This window comes from Lampris incognitus, chromosome 12 (genome assembly GCF_029633865.1).
Source record: "Lampris incognitus isolate fLamInc1 chromosome 12, fLamInc1.hap2, whole genome shotgun sequence".
Taxonomy (NCBI): Eukaryota; Metazoa; Chordata; class Actinopteri; order Lampriformes; family Lampridae; genus Lampris; species Lampris incognitus.
In genome coordinates, this window is record NC_079222.1 from 11,057,884 (window position 1) to 11,077,644 (window position 19,761).

At 45.4% G+C, this 19,761-nt stretch overlaps 1 protein-coding gene across 1 annotated transcript in view; it reads left to right on the forward strand.

Annotated features, from left to right (window-relative positions):
• The first annotated feature begins 16,345 nt into the window (after nucleotides 1-16,345).
• whrna (whirlin a) overlaps nucleotides 16,346-19,761 on the forward strand; it is a 213,764-nt gene continuing 210,348 nt past the window's right edge. Inside the window, exon 1 of the mRNA XM_056291053.1 lies at nucleotides 16,346-17,086. Coding sequence (XP_056147028.1) covers nucleotides 16,346-17,086 — 741 coding nt within the window. The remainder of the gene's footprint in view (nucleotides 17,087-19,761) is intronic.

Genomic DNA, 19,761 nt, shown 5'->3' on the forward strand with positions numbered 1-19,761 from the left:
CTGACGCTCACGTGCCCAGTGTAGGCACTTCCGGTGGTGGACGGGGGTTCATCATGGCCATTCTGACCGGTCTGCAGCTACGTATTCTCATACACAGCAAGCTGCGATGCGCTGTGTTCTGACACCTGTCTATCATAGCCAGCATTAACTTTTTCAGCAAGTTGAGCTACCCTAGCTCTTCTGTGGTGTCAGACCAGACAGGCTATCCTTCACTCCCCATGCATATCAATGAGTCTAGGGTGCCTGTCACCAGTTCACCGGTTGTCCTTCCTTGGACCACTTTTGTTAGGTACAGAATAGAATACAGAATACACTTTATTTGTCATTTGTACATACATACAATGAAATCCACTCTCTGCGTTTAACCAGTGCAGCACCTGGGGAATGGTTTACTCTTGGTTTACCCTTTCTGGGTACTGACAGCTGGGTAGACTGTGCCCGGGGATTTGATTTCAGAGTTACCTTCTCCTAGCCTTGGCCCTAAAGAGGCATCAACCCACAAGGCAGAAGTTGGATTTGAAATCAGACTTCCCTTCTCCTATCCCAGTGTGTTGGCTGGACTGGGCACCATGGGAAGTACCATACAGGCATGCAGGAGGACCAGATCTGTCAGTAGGGACGTCGTCCTTAGCCAAAGGGCCCTTGCTGAGGTAAGGTGCTACCCCTCTACAGCCTGTGGTTGCAGTTTAGCGTCTTACCCAGGACAGACTGACCACTGCATACTGGCAACACCCCACAAGACCTGCCATTTTGGAGATGCTCTGACCCAGTCGTCTATAGCCATCACAAATTGGCCCTTGTCAAAGTCGCTCAGATCCTTACCCTTGCCGTTTTTTCCTGCTTCCAACACGTAAACGTCAAGAACTGACTGTTCACTTACTGCCCAATATATTCCACACCTTGACAGGTGCCATTGTAATGAGATAACTAATGTTATTCACTTAGCTGTCAGTGGTTTTAATGTTTTGGCTGATTGGTGTATATTATTTATATATTGTTTACTTGGCTTTCACATGGCTTGCAGTGCTGACTCTTCTAATTACTGCCATCAATCAGCCTGAAACACAAAAGCCACACACACACACACACACACACACACACACACACACACACACACACACACACTGTGTTTAAGGCCTATACGCTATAGGACTTACTTCTAATACTAATAATAATAATAGTATTATTAGTAGTAGTATTAATAACAATGTCAATAGCACCATCCAATTTTCAGCTAAGTAAGAGTATTTTGTATTGGTAGTGGTGAGTAGTATAAGTATTAATATTAATATGATACATTATATTAATTTTACTATTCATAATATATATTTTATTATTATAAGCATTAGGATGAATATTCATATAAGTTTAAGTATAGGTATTAGTCTCATGTTAAGATAGATGTTGGAAATAACTTTAATCCATAGCAGAACAAGGCTGTTTCATGCACCACACACTCATCAGCTGCCAAGGTGGCTAAACAACAAAGAAGAAACACTGCCAATAATAAATACCATGTTGCCCCGCGCCACGCCCCTAGTTACAGTGCACAGCAACCAATGAGAGGATAGGAAACATTTGAAAAATAACTTCTGAAACATTGCAACCAGTGGGGGGGGGGGGGGGGACTGGGGCTCGTTTTAGAAAAGCAAGGACCAATGGGGGTATTTCATCCAATGGAGGGAGGGGGAAAAGCAACAACAACCAATAGGAGGAGGGGAAACGTTTGAAACATAATATCCAATGATGGGGAAGGTGATGTTCGTTTGAAAGTCAAACACTAGAAACATAGCATACGATAGGCGGAAAGGGAGGGCCGGAGCACTGTTGAAAAAGCATACTTTTAAAATATAACAAAATAACATCCAATGGGGTACTTTACATATATCATATAATAGAGGAGGGCTTGAGTACAGTTGAAAGAGTAGACAGTTAAAATACTGAAATATAACATCTGATAAACATCACTTGTATATCATCTAATGGGAGGGGGGGTGGAATAATAAAGAAAAAGGCTTATTTGTAGTTGCAAAGCAGATATTATTTTGGTTTCTACAGTTGATGGCTAATTCATTTCTGCTGTTTAAGGTGGACATATCAGGCTTGCAAATAATAAAATATTTCTCTGCCAAGCAAAGGTTACGTCTTTTGCTGCTAGCTGAATCTGCATTGCTCTTAGCGAGGATTTTCCATGAGATAGAGTAACTGACATTCTTGTCCACCAATGACCAGATGTGGCGGCTCAAGGCCGTTGCATTTCTTGCATGCTCATTCCTGAAGCTACTCATATGGGCGTTAAACCTAGTTTTAAATGAGCCTTCTGTTAGTCCAACGTAAGTGTCCACTTTGCAGTTTTCTTCTCTCGTCACTGATGCCTGGTAGATGACTCCCTCTGTCTGGCAATTTTCCTTCAAGAGGGCACGATGCTTTAGCACGGCAGTTGCAGTTGGTGGTGTGTGGCTGCGTTGAGGGCGTCTGAGTCTTGGTCATGATGCTTGTGTAGTGGGATGATATAATCTGCTGAACACTTGGCATGCAGCTGTAGCCGGTGTTGGGGAGTAACGGAATACATGTAATGGCGTTACGTATTTAGAATAGAAAATATGAGTAACTACATTCAAATACAGTTACAATTTAAATTTATGGTATTCAGAATACAGTTACATTCTTGAAATTAATGGATTACTTAATTTTTTTTTCTTTGGTGCCATTCTTATTTTAAGAGGATTGCGACACAAAATGCAGTGAAAGTGATACCTGAATGTTAGTTCAACAGTAAATTCAGTAAAACAATATGCTATATTTTTATCTTTGTCTAATGTTTTTCATTCTAACAGCTATGGAAATAAAGAAAAAGACATGGAAAAGTTCTCTTCTTTCTTTTTTAATTTTTTTTTTACCAGATTAAAAAATCATAGATCTTTTGTGTTTACATACACTTCTAGCCTTTGTTAATATATATTTAAGGTGACTCATGCATTCAGCCAGTTGATGCAATAGAAGAAACAGAATAGTCTACTCAAGTAAATAGTATTGTGTGAATGCTACATATACTGTTACACAAAATGTAAGAAAATATTAAAGTAATCCAAAGTATTTAGAATATGTTACTCACATTGAGTAATCTAACGGAATACATTACAAATTACATTTCATGACATGTACTCTGTAATCTGTAGCAGAATACATTTTAAAAGTAACCCTCCCAACACTGGCTGTAGCTAAACTTGTCTGTTCCTGTTGAATATTTTTCTGTTGAATATTTTTCTTAGTTGATGGTCTGGGGTAAAGCACTCATCCAAAAGTTTGAAATATACTTTTCCAATATTAGAGGCCACGGTGTTGCTGTAGGGAGGGTTATACCAGGTGATGTTCCACCTTCTGCTGTGTTTTTCTTTTTGCTGCTGGCTGTCACTAATTGGTGGTGGGTTGTACTAAAGCCTGAAATTATATCCACTCTTTTGTAAGGCTTCTTGGTCTTGGGGGTTGGGTGGGGGGTTGCTTCATTAAAGATGGCTTCACTAGACAATATACATGAGAGTCTCCTATTTATGCTCACGGGGATATTTTTCAAGATGGAGGCCGGGTGATTGCTTTCTTAGTATCGTACGCATTAATTTCATATCTGTGCAAGATATTATCATGGCCGGGTTAACCCACCAGGGGGCCCTGGGACACGCAGTCCATTGCCCCCCCCTTCACCATCAGATAGGCTACGCAAACAATACTAAATGTTGTTAAATGTAAAACTAATGCAAATACCCAACATGGTAGTCGACGCTATGCCATGGGATTCGGGTGGCGACTACAAAGTACAACACAACTTTGGATCACAACACAAATAGAGATGAGAATAGCAGCTCACAGCATTGCCCCTGACCTTTTGAGACCCCTCGTGGTCCGGGGCCCTGGGGCACTCGCCCGGCATGCCCGGTCCATAATCCAGCCTTGCATATTGTCCATTGTAGTGACATGGCATGGGTTTGTGATGTTACACTATTACAGTGAATGCAAAACTCACAGTCTTGATGTCCACATATGTACTGACTTTTTATTGGTTAAAAGACCCCCCTCGACGAATAAAGTGCAACCATAACATAAAATGAGTAAAACTCTGCTGTGATCTATCATTTCTAATCCTGTCTCTACTGAATCTCAAAGAAATTCAATTTTTTCCCCCGACAGAACCCAAAATTTGTGATTTGCGGTGTATGTATATCTATTTGTGTCACGGGTGAATGGATGTGTTTTGTGGGGGTGCCTATGAGTACATTTTCTATATGTGGTGCATTTGCATAAGGGTTTTACATGGCTTTGTTTTGCTAATCGTGTTATATAACACACTTTTTTGTGTATGACATGTGCAGCACAGATAAAGCTGGACTTGATTTGATTTGAGCGGTGCCTCTTATTCGAGGCGTCACCGCCATCGCAGTCATATAGCCTCTAGTGTGTTGCTGCTGCACTGACTCTGTACTGCTCACTTGATACAGCTCTTAGTCTCTAAACACAACCGTTTTGGAGCCACGCTTTGATCCCTTTTATCATAAACGGCTCTTAAACCTTTTTCTGTGAACACTTTTTTTTCTTGCATCCGGAAAAAAGACGATTCTGCCTCTGACTCACTGACAGGGATGTGAATGAACACTTAATTCAGTATGTCATCACAGTTCATCAATTATCAACCTTTTAATGAGCCACTGTATTGATGTTTCATTAACTCTGTAAGGAGACTGACCTTTATATGTGGGTGGTATACCACCCTTACAGAGCAACCCAAACCCAACAAGTCCTCCAACCCACACGACGACATATAGGTCAACCGGGTATCACAAGATTTCGCGTCATAGTCAGGAAATCTAATCTATGAGGTCGTGCTGGGGGACACGATGTCACTGACATTTTCTTGTCCACGAAGTTGTATGGGCCAAGTTTTTCTTGCGCGAGTCACGTTATCAAGATGCTGGCTCTGGCTGGTCTGGCCTCCCGGGAGGATGCCGGTCACTTACACATATTTAAAAACACAAAAATTACGGCGGTTAGGGTTAGGGTAGTTTTTGTGTTTCCAAATATATATAAGTGACCGGCATCCTCCCGGGAGGCCAGACCAGCCAGAGCCAGCATCTTGATAACGTGACTCACGCAAGAAAAACTTGGCCCATACAACTTCGTGGACAAGAAAATGTCAGTGACATCGTGTCTGTGCATTGTGTGTTTTTAAAACAATTTGAGAACAATAGAATATGTAGTCAGTGTGTTTTTGTGTTGTTTCGCTGACTAGTATAATAACTAAGATTGCTATTGACAGAATATTCACCTATGAATAACGTTATAAGAGCTAACTTAACGTTAGCCACAAGTTAGAAAGTCAGCTAGCGTGGACATTATAACTGCTATGTGACATTAACCTTTGCTTTTATTAATATTCCTTCTCACGATAGCTTATGGAAGGAGATCACTTGTTGTTCCAGGGAAAGTAACGTAATGTAGCGAATACGGGGGGCCGCCGGGAACCGCCGCAGCCAGGACGCAAACCCGGATCTCCCGCACCATGGGCGACTATGCTAACCAGTCAACTAAAGGGTCTGACCTGTTAGCCAAGGGCTAGCGAGTCTATTCATCCGTGCACATTACAATATCATAATTACGGAGGGCCGCAAGGAAGTAGCTTAAAACGTAACTATAGGTTGTAATAAACTGCTTGTTCATACGCCTATGGGGTCATTTTTTGGTGGAGGACAGTCTGCCCAAACCCAAGAGCTTTGGGTGCTTATTGGAGTTATTCACCTGCTATTCACACTTATTGGAGTAAGTTGCACTTTAGTCATTCCCACCCTGTTGGCTTGCTTTCTGTCATCACTCCATGGGCGGCACGGCTCAGGATATAGAGCGGGTCGTCGAGTAATCGGAAGGTTGCTGGTTCGATCCCCGGCTCCTGTGGAGAGTGTGTCCAAAGGTCCTTGAGCAAGACACTGAACCCTTAAGTGCTCCTGATGAGCAGGTTGGTGCCTTGCATGGAAGCCTCCCCCATCTGTGTATGAATGTGTGTGTGAATGGGTGAATGTGAGGCGCACACTGTGAAGTGTTTTGAGTGGTCGGTAGACTAGAAAAGCGCTATATAAATGCAGTCCATTTACCGTTAAGAGTGCAAATCCGCTTACACTTATTTAAAATGAAGTCCTCGCCCACTCTTGCCTAGATGGGACCACCAGGAATGCCGCCTAATTTTCCTCCCATGGGAATGCCCCCCATGGGACAGAGACCTCCCACATGCTGGCAGCCATACCAACATGTGCCCTGGTTCTGCCAAATGACGGAAGCTAAGCAGGTGTGGGCTTGGCTACTACTTGGATTGGAGACCACCCGGGAGAATTGAGTTGCTTCCGGAAGTGGAGTTGGTGGGCCAGTAGGGGGCAGTTTTCCCTCAGATCCTAATAAAAACAACAAATATCAAATCCCAACGCGCCAGTGCAGTGATGGGGACACTGTGCTGTAGGAGATGCCGTCCTTCGGATGAGACGTTAAACCGCGGTCCTGACTCACCGTGGTCATTAAAGATCCCATGGCACTTATCACAAAGAGTAGGGAGTTCCCGGGTGTCCTGGCAAAATTCCCTACCTGGCTGTCTCCATCTGGTCACCTAATCATGCCCCCATGTAATTGGCTCAAGGATTCCCCCCTCTCCACCTCAAGCTGATGTGTGGTGAGTGTTCTGGCTGCTGTGTATCACCCGGGGGGGGGGGGGGGGCTACACATGGGTGGTGGTTGAAGTGGGTTGCCCCCTTCAATGTGAAGCATTTTGGGTGTCTAGAAAAGCGCTATATAAATGTAATGATGATGATGATGATGATTATCCAGAGGAAGAAGAATAACTAACCACTTGTAACAAAACCGGGAAAAAATAAAACGTGCAACTCCGGACATGATTGTTTTGTGTTGCTATGCCCACACTTTTGTCCTAAAAGGTTCGACGTTAGTTTTGATTATTGCACATAGCTGATGCAACTTTAATGTCACATTCAGGAGGTTGGTTTGCTGACTTTATCCAGGATGTCAAGTCAGCCAAACAACATTATCATTTCCTGTCCAGATATTCCTGTTGGCCTATCTCACGGATCCATTTTAGAAATTGTATTTTGATTTACAAGTGCATTGGTCCATTTTAGTTAATTTGACCATTATCGTTTTGTCAACCAGCTCTTGATTGGTCATGCTTTCGATTTTCTTTGTTATTTAAGCCCGAGGCCTCTTGATTCTCCAGTTATTCTTTCAGTCCTATTGTTGGCCAGATGGTTAATTGATCATTAAGAAATCTGGCTCTGAGTGTTAAATAGGCTTAGATCTGAAACTACTCCAAAATCCACACCATCCAGTTATCGAACCAATGAACTCGGAGCACAAGCCATCATTTTCAGTGGCAGTGGTCTCCGATCTGTGATTGACCAGTTGGCTTAGTGAGCTAAACTACGCTTTGTTCTTTTTGGCTGCAGCTTTTGAGGGCTGTAGATCAGAAATGCACACTGCCAGTCAATTCTCCACGGGGAAAGCCACTCAGACCCAGGAGCAGGCAAAGGCTGTCGTGCCTCCAGAGACGGAAAGGAAAAGAGTAAATCACAAGTACCGACTCATTTACCTCCACACATGCTCACATTTGGATGATTTGTTTTAACTTGGCAGCTTGGGAAGCGCTGCATCTGGGATGAGCTATTACCACCCCTTTCCTCTCCCCTTTTCTCCCCAATTGTATCCAGCAAATTACCCCACTCTTCTGAGCCTTCCCGGTCACTGCTCCACCCCCTCTGCCGATCCGGGGAGGGCTGCAGACTACCACACGCCTCCTCCGATTCATGTGGAGTCGCCAGCCGCTTCTTTTCACAGTGAGGAGTTTCGCCAGGGGGACGTAGCGCGTGAGAGGATCATGCTATTCCCCCGAACAGGCGCCCGACTAACCAGAGGAGGCGCTAATGCCGCCAGGACACATACCCACATCCAGCTTCCCATCCACAGAGACACCCCGTTGTGTCTGTAGGGATGCCCGACCAAGCCGGAAGCAACACGGGGGTTCGAACGGGATCTCTGTGTGGGTAGCCAATGGAATAGACCGCTATGCTACCCGGACGCCCAGCACCCTTATTTTTTTTACACCACTTCTATATTTTGATTCAAGCTACAAGGTGTAACGGTGATGGGCAAAATAGCAAAAGTCTGGATGTAGTCACATATCAAGAAGAGATATAGTTCCACCACTGAACAGCCGCTGGTGTTTTTCCTGCACAGCTCGCTGTTATACTAGAGTCGACTGCTTTAGTAGTCCACTCTAGGCCCCAATCCAGTCTTCTGCTCAAACCGCCATATTTGCTACTAAGGTTTGGAGCAGGACTGCGCGTTAGCCCTGCACCTATATTCACTAAGTCAGATATTGATGCAGTGTTTCTCTTTCCTCAGCCAGCCACACACTGGCAGGAAGCGCCCTTTTGTCACCGCTGAACTCCGCTTAACAAGCTTAGAGCGGAGATCTGTGATTTCCTGATCGGTACCTCCCTCTGGCACCGACGGCAGCACAAACAAGGGGGAGCAGCCGGTGCTGTCGCTCGCGTGCTGTCAGCTCGGTGGTAAACAGTCTCCCCCCTGGTAAAAATAGCACGCAGGGATCAAAGCTCACACAAGCCACACCGACCTACTCGGGGGCACGGGGGCGCTGTAGTATCGACCGTAGAACCGCTCGATGGCCTGTCGAACAGAGGCATCGGCACGTCGTCATCACGTTTCAGTAGTTTGTCCTGTTTGAGTAGCAACGTGTTTGTCCTACCAGGTCAAAAAATTCAATAGCAGTTTATGGCGCGTGTCTCCAATCACGTTAAAGGTGCCAGTTATGTATGTAACCTGATTATATGGCCCAGATAGATGGGGAAAAAAACAACTTGTTTATTGACTGGAAAAAAAATCTTTTGATTTGTAAAAACTCAGGTTTAACTAGGCTCAGCCAACGTCACTGTAAACTGACATTGTAAATACGTCATTGTGAACATTAAAAAAAGTCTGCCCACACTGTCTGTACTGTGTTCCCCCCCCCCCCCCCAGGAATTTATGATGCTAACAAGACCGGGGTCCTATCTTTTACAATGGGGAGTTATTCATATAACGTACATAGTGTCTTTTGGCCTTCAGATGCTATCTCTTTGGTGTATCTGAGGTATTTTGGGAAAGCAACACCAGTGTTTTTCTAGTAATAAAATAATGTTTTATTTCTCAGCTACCCAAGTACAGTTCTGTTCTCACTCAGGCTGCAGCCTGCATCCCTGAAGTACTATTTACAGCAGTCAACAGTCTGTCTCTCTCTCTTTCACACACACGCGCACACACTAACACTCTCTCTCCCTCCCTCTCTCACTCTCCCTCCCTCTCTCACGCTCTCTCTCTCTCTCTCTCCCTCCCTCCCTCTCTCACTCTCCCCCTCTCTCTCTCTCTCTCTCTCTCTCTCTCTCTCTCTCCCTCCCTCTCTCTCTCTCTCTCTCTCTCTCCCTCTCTCGCTATCTCCCCCTCCCTCTCTCACACACTCTCTCTCTCTCTCCCTCTCTCTCCCTCCTAACAATAAGACTTAGTGCGCGGGATGTATTATGAGAATATGACTGTGGTCACTACTGTGTATTGCATAGTTAATGACACATGATATCCATTATCCAAACCGCTGATCCTATGCAGGGTCGCCGGGATGCTGGAGCCTATTCCAGCAGTCATTGGGCGGCAGGTGGGAGACAGCCTGGACAGGCTGCCAGCTCATCACAGGGCCCACACACACACACACACACACACACACACACACAACACATTCACACCTAGGGACAATTTAGTACGGCTGAGTCACCTGACCTACATGTCTTTGGACTGTGGGAGGAAATCGGAGCACCCGAAGGAAACCCATGCAGACAACATGCAAACTCCACACAGAGGACGACCCGGGACGACCGCCGAGGTTGGATTATACCCCGGGGCTCGAACCCAGGACCTTCTTTCTGTGAGGTGACCGTGCTAACCACTGTACCATCATGTTGCATGATAATGAACATGTGATTTCATATAAACAAAGAAAAACAAAGTTGGCTTGAGTCCATTTATCGTCACAGTGGACATGTCATGAAGCCAGGACACAAAGTGTCATAAATCGATGTGAGGCACAATTGTTGTGTAACTTTGTTGTGAACATTGTGGTAAGTTTGTAACTGGAACTAGCCCCGGTACTTAATGCACATTTTCAGTTGAGCAACCAACGTTACATATTTAATCCTGTTTGGAAACGTAATGGCATTGCAAAAACGATGGTCTAGCACCTTACCAACAGAACTGAAGTTAGTTCGTCTGGACCATGTTTTTACCTGGCAACCCAGAAACGCAAGCTGACACATCAGAAACACTTAAAAAAAAGGTTTTTATTTAATTATTTAAAAAAAAGTTCCCCCTTTTTCCCCCCAATTGTACTTGGCCAGTCACCCCACTCTTCCGAGCCGTCCCGGTCGCTGCTCAACCCCCTCTGCCGATCCGGGGAAGGCTGCAGACTACCACATGCCTCCTCCGATACATGCGGAGTCGCCAGCCGCTTCTTTTCACCTGACAGTGAGGGGTTTCGCCAGGGGGACGTAGCGCGTGGGAGGATCACGTCATTCGCGCTGTTCAGGAGGCTTATGCGATTTCTAGATGAGAAATATGTCATGCATGCAAGTGGAAGGAATAGACCGCTACGCTACCCGGATGCCCTTGAGCACATCGAGCACATCTTACTTGCATCTCCGTTGAAGGTGTTTAAGTTTGATGTGGGTTTGTTCTTTGTATTAGAGCTTTGTCAAGTCAAAATGCTGTCAGCGGAACGACATCTTTATCATCAGAATACGTGGGTCCCGATCCGAGCTACCTGCAGCGATCTCATTTGGCACTGGAGCAGCTGTCTCTCGCAGGGCCCTTCAATCCTCTAAAGGTTGAACGCGAGCGATGATTTTATGCTCTGATGAATTGATATCCCAACAATATTATATATACACAACAGGCGTCTTCACAAAGACAGCCATCTGTCTCTGAAGTTGGTTGGAGTCCAGGTTGTCCTGCCTATCCTTGCTGAAATGCCCCATTGTAAGTGAAAAGGAAACGCGTGGTAAAAAATACAGCCAGGAAGAGAGATGATCATTTGAGAGATTTGGACGGCATGGCAACGCAGCGGTTAGCGCTGTCGTCTCACAGCAAGAAGGTCCTGGGTTCGAACCCCGGGGTTGTCTCCCCCCTCCCTTGGGAGGGTCATCCCAGGTCATCCTGTGTGTGGAGTTTGCATGTTCTCCCCGTGTCTGCGGTGGGTTTTCTCCGGATGCTCCCGTTTCCACCACCATGAAAAAGACATGCATGTTAGGGTTAATACTCGTGGCTGTGCCCCTGAGCAAGGCATGGCAAGACAAGCTGGAGGTGGTCCCCGGGTGCTGCACGGTGGCTGCCCACTGCTCCTAGCTACACAGCTAGGATGGGTTAAATGCAGAGCAGAATTTCCCCACAGGGATCAATAAACTACCCCAAAAATTAAATAAATAAACAAATCACATGAACTAATGATTCATTCGAGTGGTTGAAGATAATGAGGACATATAACTAATATATCCATCTCTGAAAGTCAGTCTTTAAGCAGAATTCCCTCATCATTGATAATTTCATGAATACCACCACTGAATCTTTTTTTAACCACTCGGAGAAATGCCCTGGATCACTCGCGTGCATGCTCTGATGTCACATAGGCTCAGCACTTGAAAGCTCCACAGCGAGGAAGACTTGAAGCATTGGGATCACAGGCCATTACATCAGCTGCTTGTTGCACCACATCCCTGTGCTGAAGGACACTGTTAGTCTAATTCAAATTCACTGCCTTCCAAGTCACTTTCCGCCATTTCCCCGCAGGAGTCGATTTTGGCTTACACATTTTGCCCCATTTGCATGTATTTACAATACGGTTTCTATTCCTTTAATGACTTGTCTGTCCAGCGTCCAAGTCATCTAATCTAATTTAATATTTTTTTTTCCCAGAATAAGTCAAGATCTTTTTTTTTTTTTGCACCTGCCATTATCTTGAGACATGGAGAAATACATCTTATTTCAAGAGCCTGGCACAATATTTCAAGATAATGTTACTGGAGCACTTTTGAAGAAAGGAGAGATGCAGTGAGAGAAAGACAGAATTTATCCAACTTCATTTCAAAGAAAAAAAACAAAAACAAGGACATACAGTGTCATTGATGCAGAGCACCACTCTTATATGGCACCCTTATTGCTTTGTATGTGGCACACATGGGAGCAGTTGGCCTTCAGGGCTTACTGCCAGAAAGCTTCCGGTCTAATAGAAACTTCCGGTTATGGTTAGGGTGAGGTTGATGGTTAGCTACCGGTTAAGGTCAGCGTTAGGTTAAGGTAGGGTTAGGTTGAGGGTTAGCTATCGGTTAGGTTAGGTTAGGTTAAGGTAAGCCTTAGGTTAAGGTAGGGTTAGGTTGAGGGTTAGCTATCGGTTAGGTTAGGTTAAGGTCAGTGTTAGGTTAAGGTAGGGTTAGGTTGAGGGTTAGCTATCGGTTAGGTTAGGTTAAGGTCAGTGTTAGGTTAAGGTAGGGTTAGGTTGAGGGTTAGCTACCGGTTAGGTTAGGTTAAGGTAGGGTTAGGTTGAGGGTTAGCTATCGGTTAGGTTATGTTAAGGTAAGCCTTAGGTTAAGGTAGGGTTAGGTTGAGGGTTAGCTATCGGTTAGGTTAGGTTAAGGTCAGCGTTAGGTTAAGGTAGGGTTAGGTTGAGGGTTAGCTATCGGTTAGGTTATGTTAAGGTAGGCCTTAGGTTAAGGTAGGGTTAGGTTGAGGGTTAGCTATCGGTTAGGTTAGGTTAAGGTCAGTGTTAGGTTAAGGTAGGGTTAGGTTGAGGGTTAGCTATCAGTTAGGTTAGGTTGAGGGTTAGCTATCGGTTAGGTTAGGTTAGGTTAAGGTTAGCATTAGGTTAAGGTAGGGTTAGGTTGAGGTTAGGATAAGATTATGTAAAGGTTTGGGTTAAATTTAGGAGAGTTCAATGAATTTGGAAGAACGCCCTGAAAGCCCTTAAGCTTTCTGGCAGAAAGCCCTGAGGTGCACATTTGGCCTGCTCCCCCTTGTGGAGAATCTGCCGCCTGCTAAAGGTGAGCGAGTGAGTTACAAACAGGTCCATGTAGTGCTTCACATTAAAAAATGCTTATCTCAATGTACACTTGTATGTATACATTTTTAGTGTATAAAAAATCTTCATCTCATGATATTGCTTCACAGCTGATGAAAATAAAGAATTTAGGAAGAAGTGAGAAAAGTACCCCTAAACCTCTTCATTTTCCTGTTCTCGAGCGGGGATTTTAGCTAAATTTAGTGGATATCTCAGATGACTTGGTTCCATGCAGGCTAATTAGTCTTTGCTCACCCTTATGAGATACTATGTCCAACACTGACACTGGGTTCAATCTGTCACAAAGTATCTTTATTACAATAAAGTTGTCATTCAGTACAATATGGCTCTGTGGTTAAAACGTGGTCTGCTAATACCACAGGATTAAACCATAAAAAGTCAAATTGTTGACTAGCTGCTACACAACTTTACAAGCCTTCTTTAAAGTATGATATTGTGATGATTTTTACATTTACTGCGCATTGCATATGCATTATTTCAGTGATATTGTTATATAAAAGCTGTACAATCTTAATTGCCGAGTTGCCTAATAATATTCAATTTACAAAAGATTTTTTTTCAGACATGGTTTATCGTTGACAATGCAGCAGGTTTGTTAATTAGATTTTTTTTCTCTCCAAATGTAGTGTATGTGTACATGTGGATGTGTAGTGGATGTGTACGTGGATCAGTACAGATGTAAATATTGACTACAGGAAAGAAAATATATTTATCTCTTTGACATTTCCATGGTATCCTAATGAACACACAGCTAGGGTACCTTGGAAAACAACCCTGGAGAGAATGGCCTAACCCTTATTATTCTTAGAATATATGAGGCAACGTGTGCATGTGGGCTGTAATTGGCTACAGTCAATGTGACGAGCAGTCCAAGCTGAAATTCATCCTTAATTGGAGAGTGGTGCCACCTGTTGAGCCTCTACCTTGGTTATTTTCTGAGTGTAATATTGTTTTTTTTTAATAATTTGTAGGTGACAGCTTCAAAGTTTATTTGGAAAACGCAGCTGAAATCTGCAGGTCATTTATACCCATGCATTATAAGAGATTTTGAATCAAACTTCCTCATTGGTTATTTCTCAAGTCATATGGACATCTTTATAGGCACATGTGCAAGATGCCCATGCAGCCATGCACAGTGATGCATGTGCATTAACATTTGCATAACATTGTATGATGTCACGAGCCAAGTATCTGTCTTCTTTGTTGCATGTGAACTTATTTGGACCCAGTCACACTGTATTAGTGTTGCTGTGACACCCTATGGAGGATGCTCTTTATTTTGATTGTTGGTAAAGGCTGTATTGTTGCTCTCCAGTTGGCTGCTAATGGATGCCTTGCAACCGTAGTGTAAATTTCCAACAGGAAGTACTCCAAATTCGAAAATTCCATCAGAACAGCATTCTAAATTATAGAAGTCCAGAAGAGAACCAACTTCCAATTTCATTTGGTGCCAGCCCATTACACCGACTCCATTGACATTCATGAAAAAATTGGAAAAAAATGAAAATAAAATCATTTTTTTGGCACGAGAAAGGGAAGGCCCATTTGTCTCCTATGAAGAAAAAAGTCGGTTTTTAACTTTAATATGGCCCCAGGTGTTATCACTAAAATTATTCTAAGGAAAGACAGGATTTTGTTAACTTTGCTCTCAGAGACTGTTTTCTCAGTGCTGCCCACCTGTTTGGATAAAACTCCGTCAGCAGCGTGTAGTGTTGAATTGTGATCAATAATAGTACCATGATACATAGACAGTTGTCTCCTATTTATTGTAGTTTTTCATCTCGTTAGTACAAATTAAATGTTCAAAGAGGAGATTTGATTAGAAGCGAGCAGGTGAGCTTTCTTTTATTATATTTTTTTATAGGTTGTACGCTTTTCTTTTAATTTTTCAATTAGGGAAATTATCAAGACAAATGGCTTTGGAGAAACAATTAATAATGAATGCAATTCACGTGTTCTCCACACAGGATTGACTCCCACCCAAGGGGAGCTGTAATATATTCAAACGGAAACTGCACAGCGGGTGGGCAACTATTTAATGTTTTAAGGAAAAAATAGAAAAACAGCTCCTGAGCACGGGCCACAACATGGGAGCAAACGTAACCCACGGTGACCTTTAGTTGACCCTGACGACATCAGCTGTACGGCGTGCATACGGTTTTATTCCCCTGGGTGACTCGGTCCCCCCGCGGGAGCGTCTTGTTGGTTACCAGGCAACTTATTGGCTGCACACGAGGCTGCGTCATTTCCTGACAGGCGGCGGTCAGAGGCGAGAGAGCCTCCAGACTCCACGCAGACGGCGGCTGTTACACGTCCGAGACGCCCCGGAGGACGGAGCTGCGGAGCCCGGCCGCTTCACCACCGCAGCCGAACTACAGGGATACGGAGACGCCGAGCGCAGTTAACCGCCCGTCGGGTGCGTGTAACAATCCGCGGGGTCTACGTTTGTACGGCTGGTTGTAACTGGCAACTTAGATCCAGACGGGTTCCGGGACGGGAACTTCGGACGCCGACGAGAACAAGAACAACTTTTTCCCCGAGTGGTCCGAGCGTCGTTCCCACCGAGTCGCCGGCTGATTTACGTAACGCAACTTGCCTCTTGTGTCATATTGCCGCCGTCCGCGTCGCCTGTTGACGGCGACAGGCGGACACCGGAGAAGCCGGCTGACCTCTTTTACGCAAGAAAACGAAGAGCGGACCCCGGGCGGTGGACTTACGTGCTCCTCGGCGAAACTCTTCCCGACGGAAAACAACACAGTTCCCCGCCGGACGGTTGCGTGTTCAGCTTTGGCGCCCATTGCTGTGGGCCACTTATCCAAACGCACGGGGAGATCGTGCCCAGTTCTCCCGCCGATTTGTCTAAACTGACGTTTGGATGCGAGAAACTACCCCGACGTAGTCCACCGGAAATGCCCGTTTAAGTTTTACATTTCGACACGTCCTCCCCGCGAAATTGAGAGCAAGTGACGGGAAGATCCCCGCGGGACAGCCGGCATGGCTACAACCGGAGCGGGCGTCCTCCGGGGATCGCGGTGCCACGCAGCGTTTTAATCCTGCGCCGCCGGCTCTAATGTCTGCTCCCTGACCGCCCCGGTGTGGCGCCGTGTCCCGGTGGCCCGCCCGCCCGCCAGGATGAGCAGCACGGACCTGGAGCGCATGTCGCTCAGCTCGTCGGCCAACTCGGTGGCCTCCAGCGCCCGGACCCTGTCCGCCAACGTGAAGAAGCTGCACAACGCGCTCAACCTTCTGCTGAACGACTTCGAGAGGGAGCAGTTTATCCACTGCCTCAACGTCTACCACTCCAAACGCAATGTCTACGACCTGGTGCAGACCCTGAAAGTCATCCTCAATGCACCCAGCAAGAGGCAACTTCTGCCCATGCTGAGGCTGGTCATCCCTCGCTCGGACCAGCTTCTGTTTGATCAGTACACCTCGGAGGGCCTCTACCTAAAATCGGATTTAGCGGCGAGCAACGGCAGCGCCGATTCGCCGGGCGACTTGCCCAGTGCCAGTCCGACTCCTCAGACCCATATCCCCGCAAATAACCCCCCGGAGTCGCCGGTGGTGCTGCGAGGCTCCCCTGACAGTTTCAGCACCAGCAGCGAGGGGACAGCTCCCCTCGTACCGCTCCTCGGCAGCAACTTTGTGCACGAACCTCCCGGAGAGGTGAGACAGGTGACCATGAAACGGCACAAGAGCAACGAGGGTCTGGGGTTCAGTATCCGAGGGGGGTCTGAGCACGGAGTCGGCATCTACGTGTCTCTGGTGGAGCCCGGATCTCTAGCTGAGAAGGAGGGTCTGAGGATCGGGGACCAGATCATGAAAGTAAACGACAAAGTTTTCGACAAAGTGACCCATGCAGAGGCAGTGAAGGTGAGTTAAACCCATTTTTATTGATCGAGAGAACGTAAAGCTGGCATCTTGTGTGTGTGTGTGTGTGTGTGGGGGGGGGGTTACATGGTCGACCTAGCCCTTAAGAAACAAAAGGTCTAAATATTCCAACTAAGGGTGTACTAATGAGACCCAGCAGTAGTTATACCAAACTCCTGAGATGTCCATCACGGGGCGACCCGTTCACTGGATTACAAGATTTGGTTTCCTGTAAAGTACAGTGCATTCATAGCCAAGGAGTGGCTCGCATAAAGTAAGCTGTGTTTGGAATAAAAATGCCCACTTTCTGGAGAACAAAAACCCCCAAACACCTTATAGTAGTAGGCTGACTACAGCCCTGAGCTGCATTTGTGTTTTATGCTCCAGTTTGTTGCATGGGTGTGCACGTCCGGGGAAACTTCTGAGGGGAATGCAAAAGGAGAAACCTTTTAAATATATGATGATATACCTCTAAACATAGGATTAAGCAGAGAGGGCTCTGTGAGAGGGTGCATCTGAATTCCTCTGTACTGGCCAGCCAGCAGCTTCATGTGTCCAGGATACAAACCAGTCACAGGAAGCGGTTCTGGCCTCGTACACTGACCTTACATATTCCTCGTGTACTAAGCTGCTGCCTGAAATTAATTTTATATTTGATCGTATTGACCCCCCCCTGGGAGCTAACAAGCCCTGATTTATGGAGAGGGATTAGTTTTGTCCCCCGTAGTGGCTTCAGAGTTGGATTTGGTTGCCACAAGCAGTGTTCTGCAGTGCTGTAGTAGGTAAGGCGCGCACCCTTCTCCCAGGGAACCAGGTAATTGGACTCTTTCCGGGCAGGTGGTAGCCGCAGAACATGAGATCACCCCCCCTCTTTTTTTTCTTGAGCTGTAAACTCAGAATGAAGACCTTTTCTGGGCCATTCCAGGTTTATACAGCATTGTCGATGTTGTTAAGTCTAACAGAACCTATTAGCAAATGAGGTAGTAAAAAGAGGATGGCTGATTTGTGTATGGTGCACATTCCCCGATGAAACCTTGCGAGGACCTTGGTTTTATGGGACCATATGATGAACTGTCTGCTGTGCTGGAAACGTATCTTATAGGATCCATACCGCTCCCTCCTTTTCATGTATACATGCACGTATACCTATTTTCATGAAGTGTGCGTATTTCCGTCTCCCTGGATTCCAGCTTTTACTGTTGTGGGTACAACTTGAGAGAATGGGACATTTTGCGTGTTCAAAAGCTGTGCAAATTTGAAATATTAATACATTTGACTGCTTATTTGTTTGCTTGACCTCAAGTTGTGCCTTGCGGTGAGCGCCGCCGTGCCTTTTTGGAGGTGAACCCGCCGCACAACTTTGCAGACGTAGTCACACTTGCATGCACAATATTCCTCATCTTATAAGCCTCCTAAACATCTCAGACTAGATAAGAGTTCAACATCACCGTCAAACTGAGTCTCACACTTTCCCCTGAGGATGCTTAACATTTTACAGTTTAATGTTTTGTTTTGTTTTGCACCTCTCAAGGTATGTCTTGCGTGTGGAGAGTTGCCAGCTAAATGCTATTAAAACAAATTGGAAAGAGAATCTCGCTAGTGTGACTAATCTCTGCCTTTTATTCAGCATGATGCCCATTTTCAAACAGGCAGTATTTTTTGAGGCCAATAAAAGTGGAAAAGCAAAAGTGAATGAATAGAAAAGGGTGACACTGAACTCGGCCGATCAATCTCCCCCCAGTTATCTTTATCATTAAAGATCATTTTCTTTATTCCAGCTTAACTTCCTTCAACTATTGGCTGCAACATGTCCTCCTTTGTAAAAACAAACACAAAATACATGGACCAGACTACAATGATGCAGAATTGTCTTCTTCCTTATAGCCTATATAGACATATTAGCTAATTAATGATACCCGGATACTCTTTTTACTTTGGCCTTTTTTTCCTTTTAAGAAGATAACATCACGCAAAAAAGACAAATTGCAAAAAAAAAAAAAACCCAAAACAAAACACTACATGAGCTAATGACCTTTAGCGTTAGCGGGGTCTTTCGGCTACAGTGTTGCTAGCCAACAAGTACAGCTGACAATGAGCCAGTTAATGTGGGCTGAACCAAGATCAGTTACAAAGAAAACATTGGAAATTAACAAAACAAAAGTGGGGGGGGACAAGGTGGTGCCTCAATAACAACACAACCAACACAAAGTTATAATTTTAGCGAAATGTTGTTGTTGTTGTTGTTGTTTTTTACGTCTTCCCCTCTTTTTCTCCCCAATTGTACTTGGCAAGTTACCCTATTTTCCGAGCTGTCCCGGTCATTACTCCACCCTCCACCCCCTCCGCAGACTACCACATGCCTCCTCCGATACATGTGGCGTCACCAGCCGCTTCTTTTCACCTGACAGTGAGGAGTTTCGCCAGGGGGACGCAGAGCATGGGAGGATCATGCTATTCCCCCCCTCCCCCGAACAGGCGCCCCGACCGCTGCTAGTGTAGCGACCAGGACACATACCCACATCCGGCTTCCCACCCGCAGACACGGCCAATTGTGTCTGTCAGGGACACCCGACCAAGCCGGAGGTAACACGGGGATTCGAACCAGCGGTCCCCCGTGTTGGTAGGCAACGGATTAGACCGCTCCGTTACCCGGACATCCTGGAAATAATTCAAAAAAG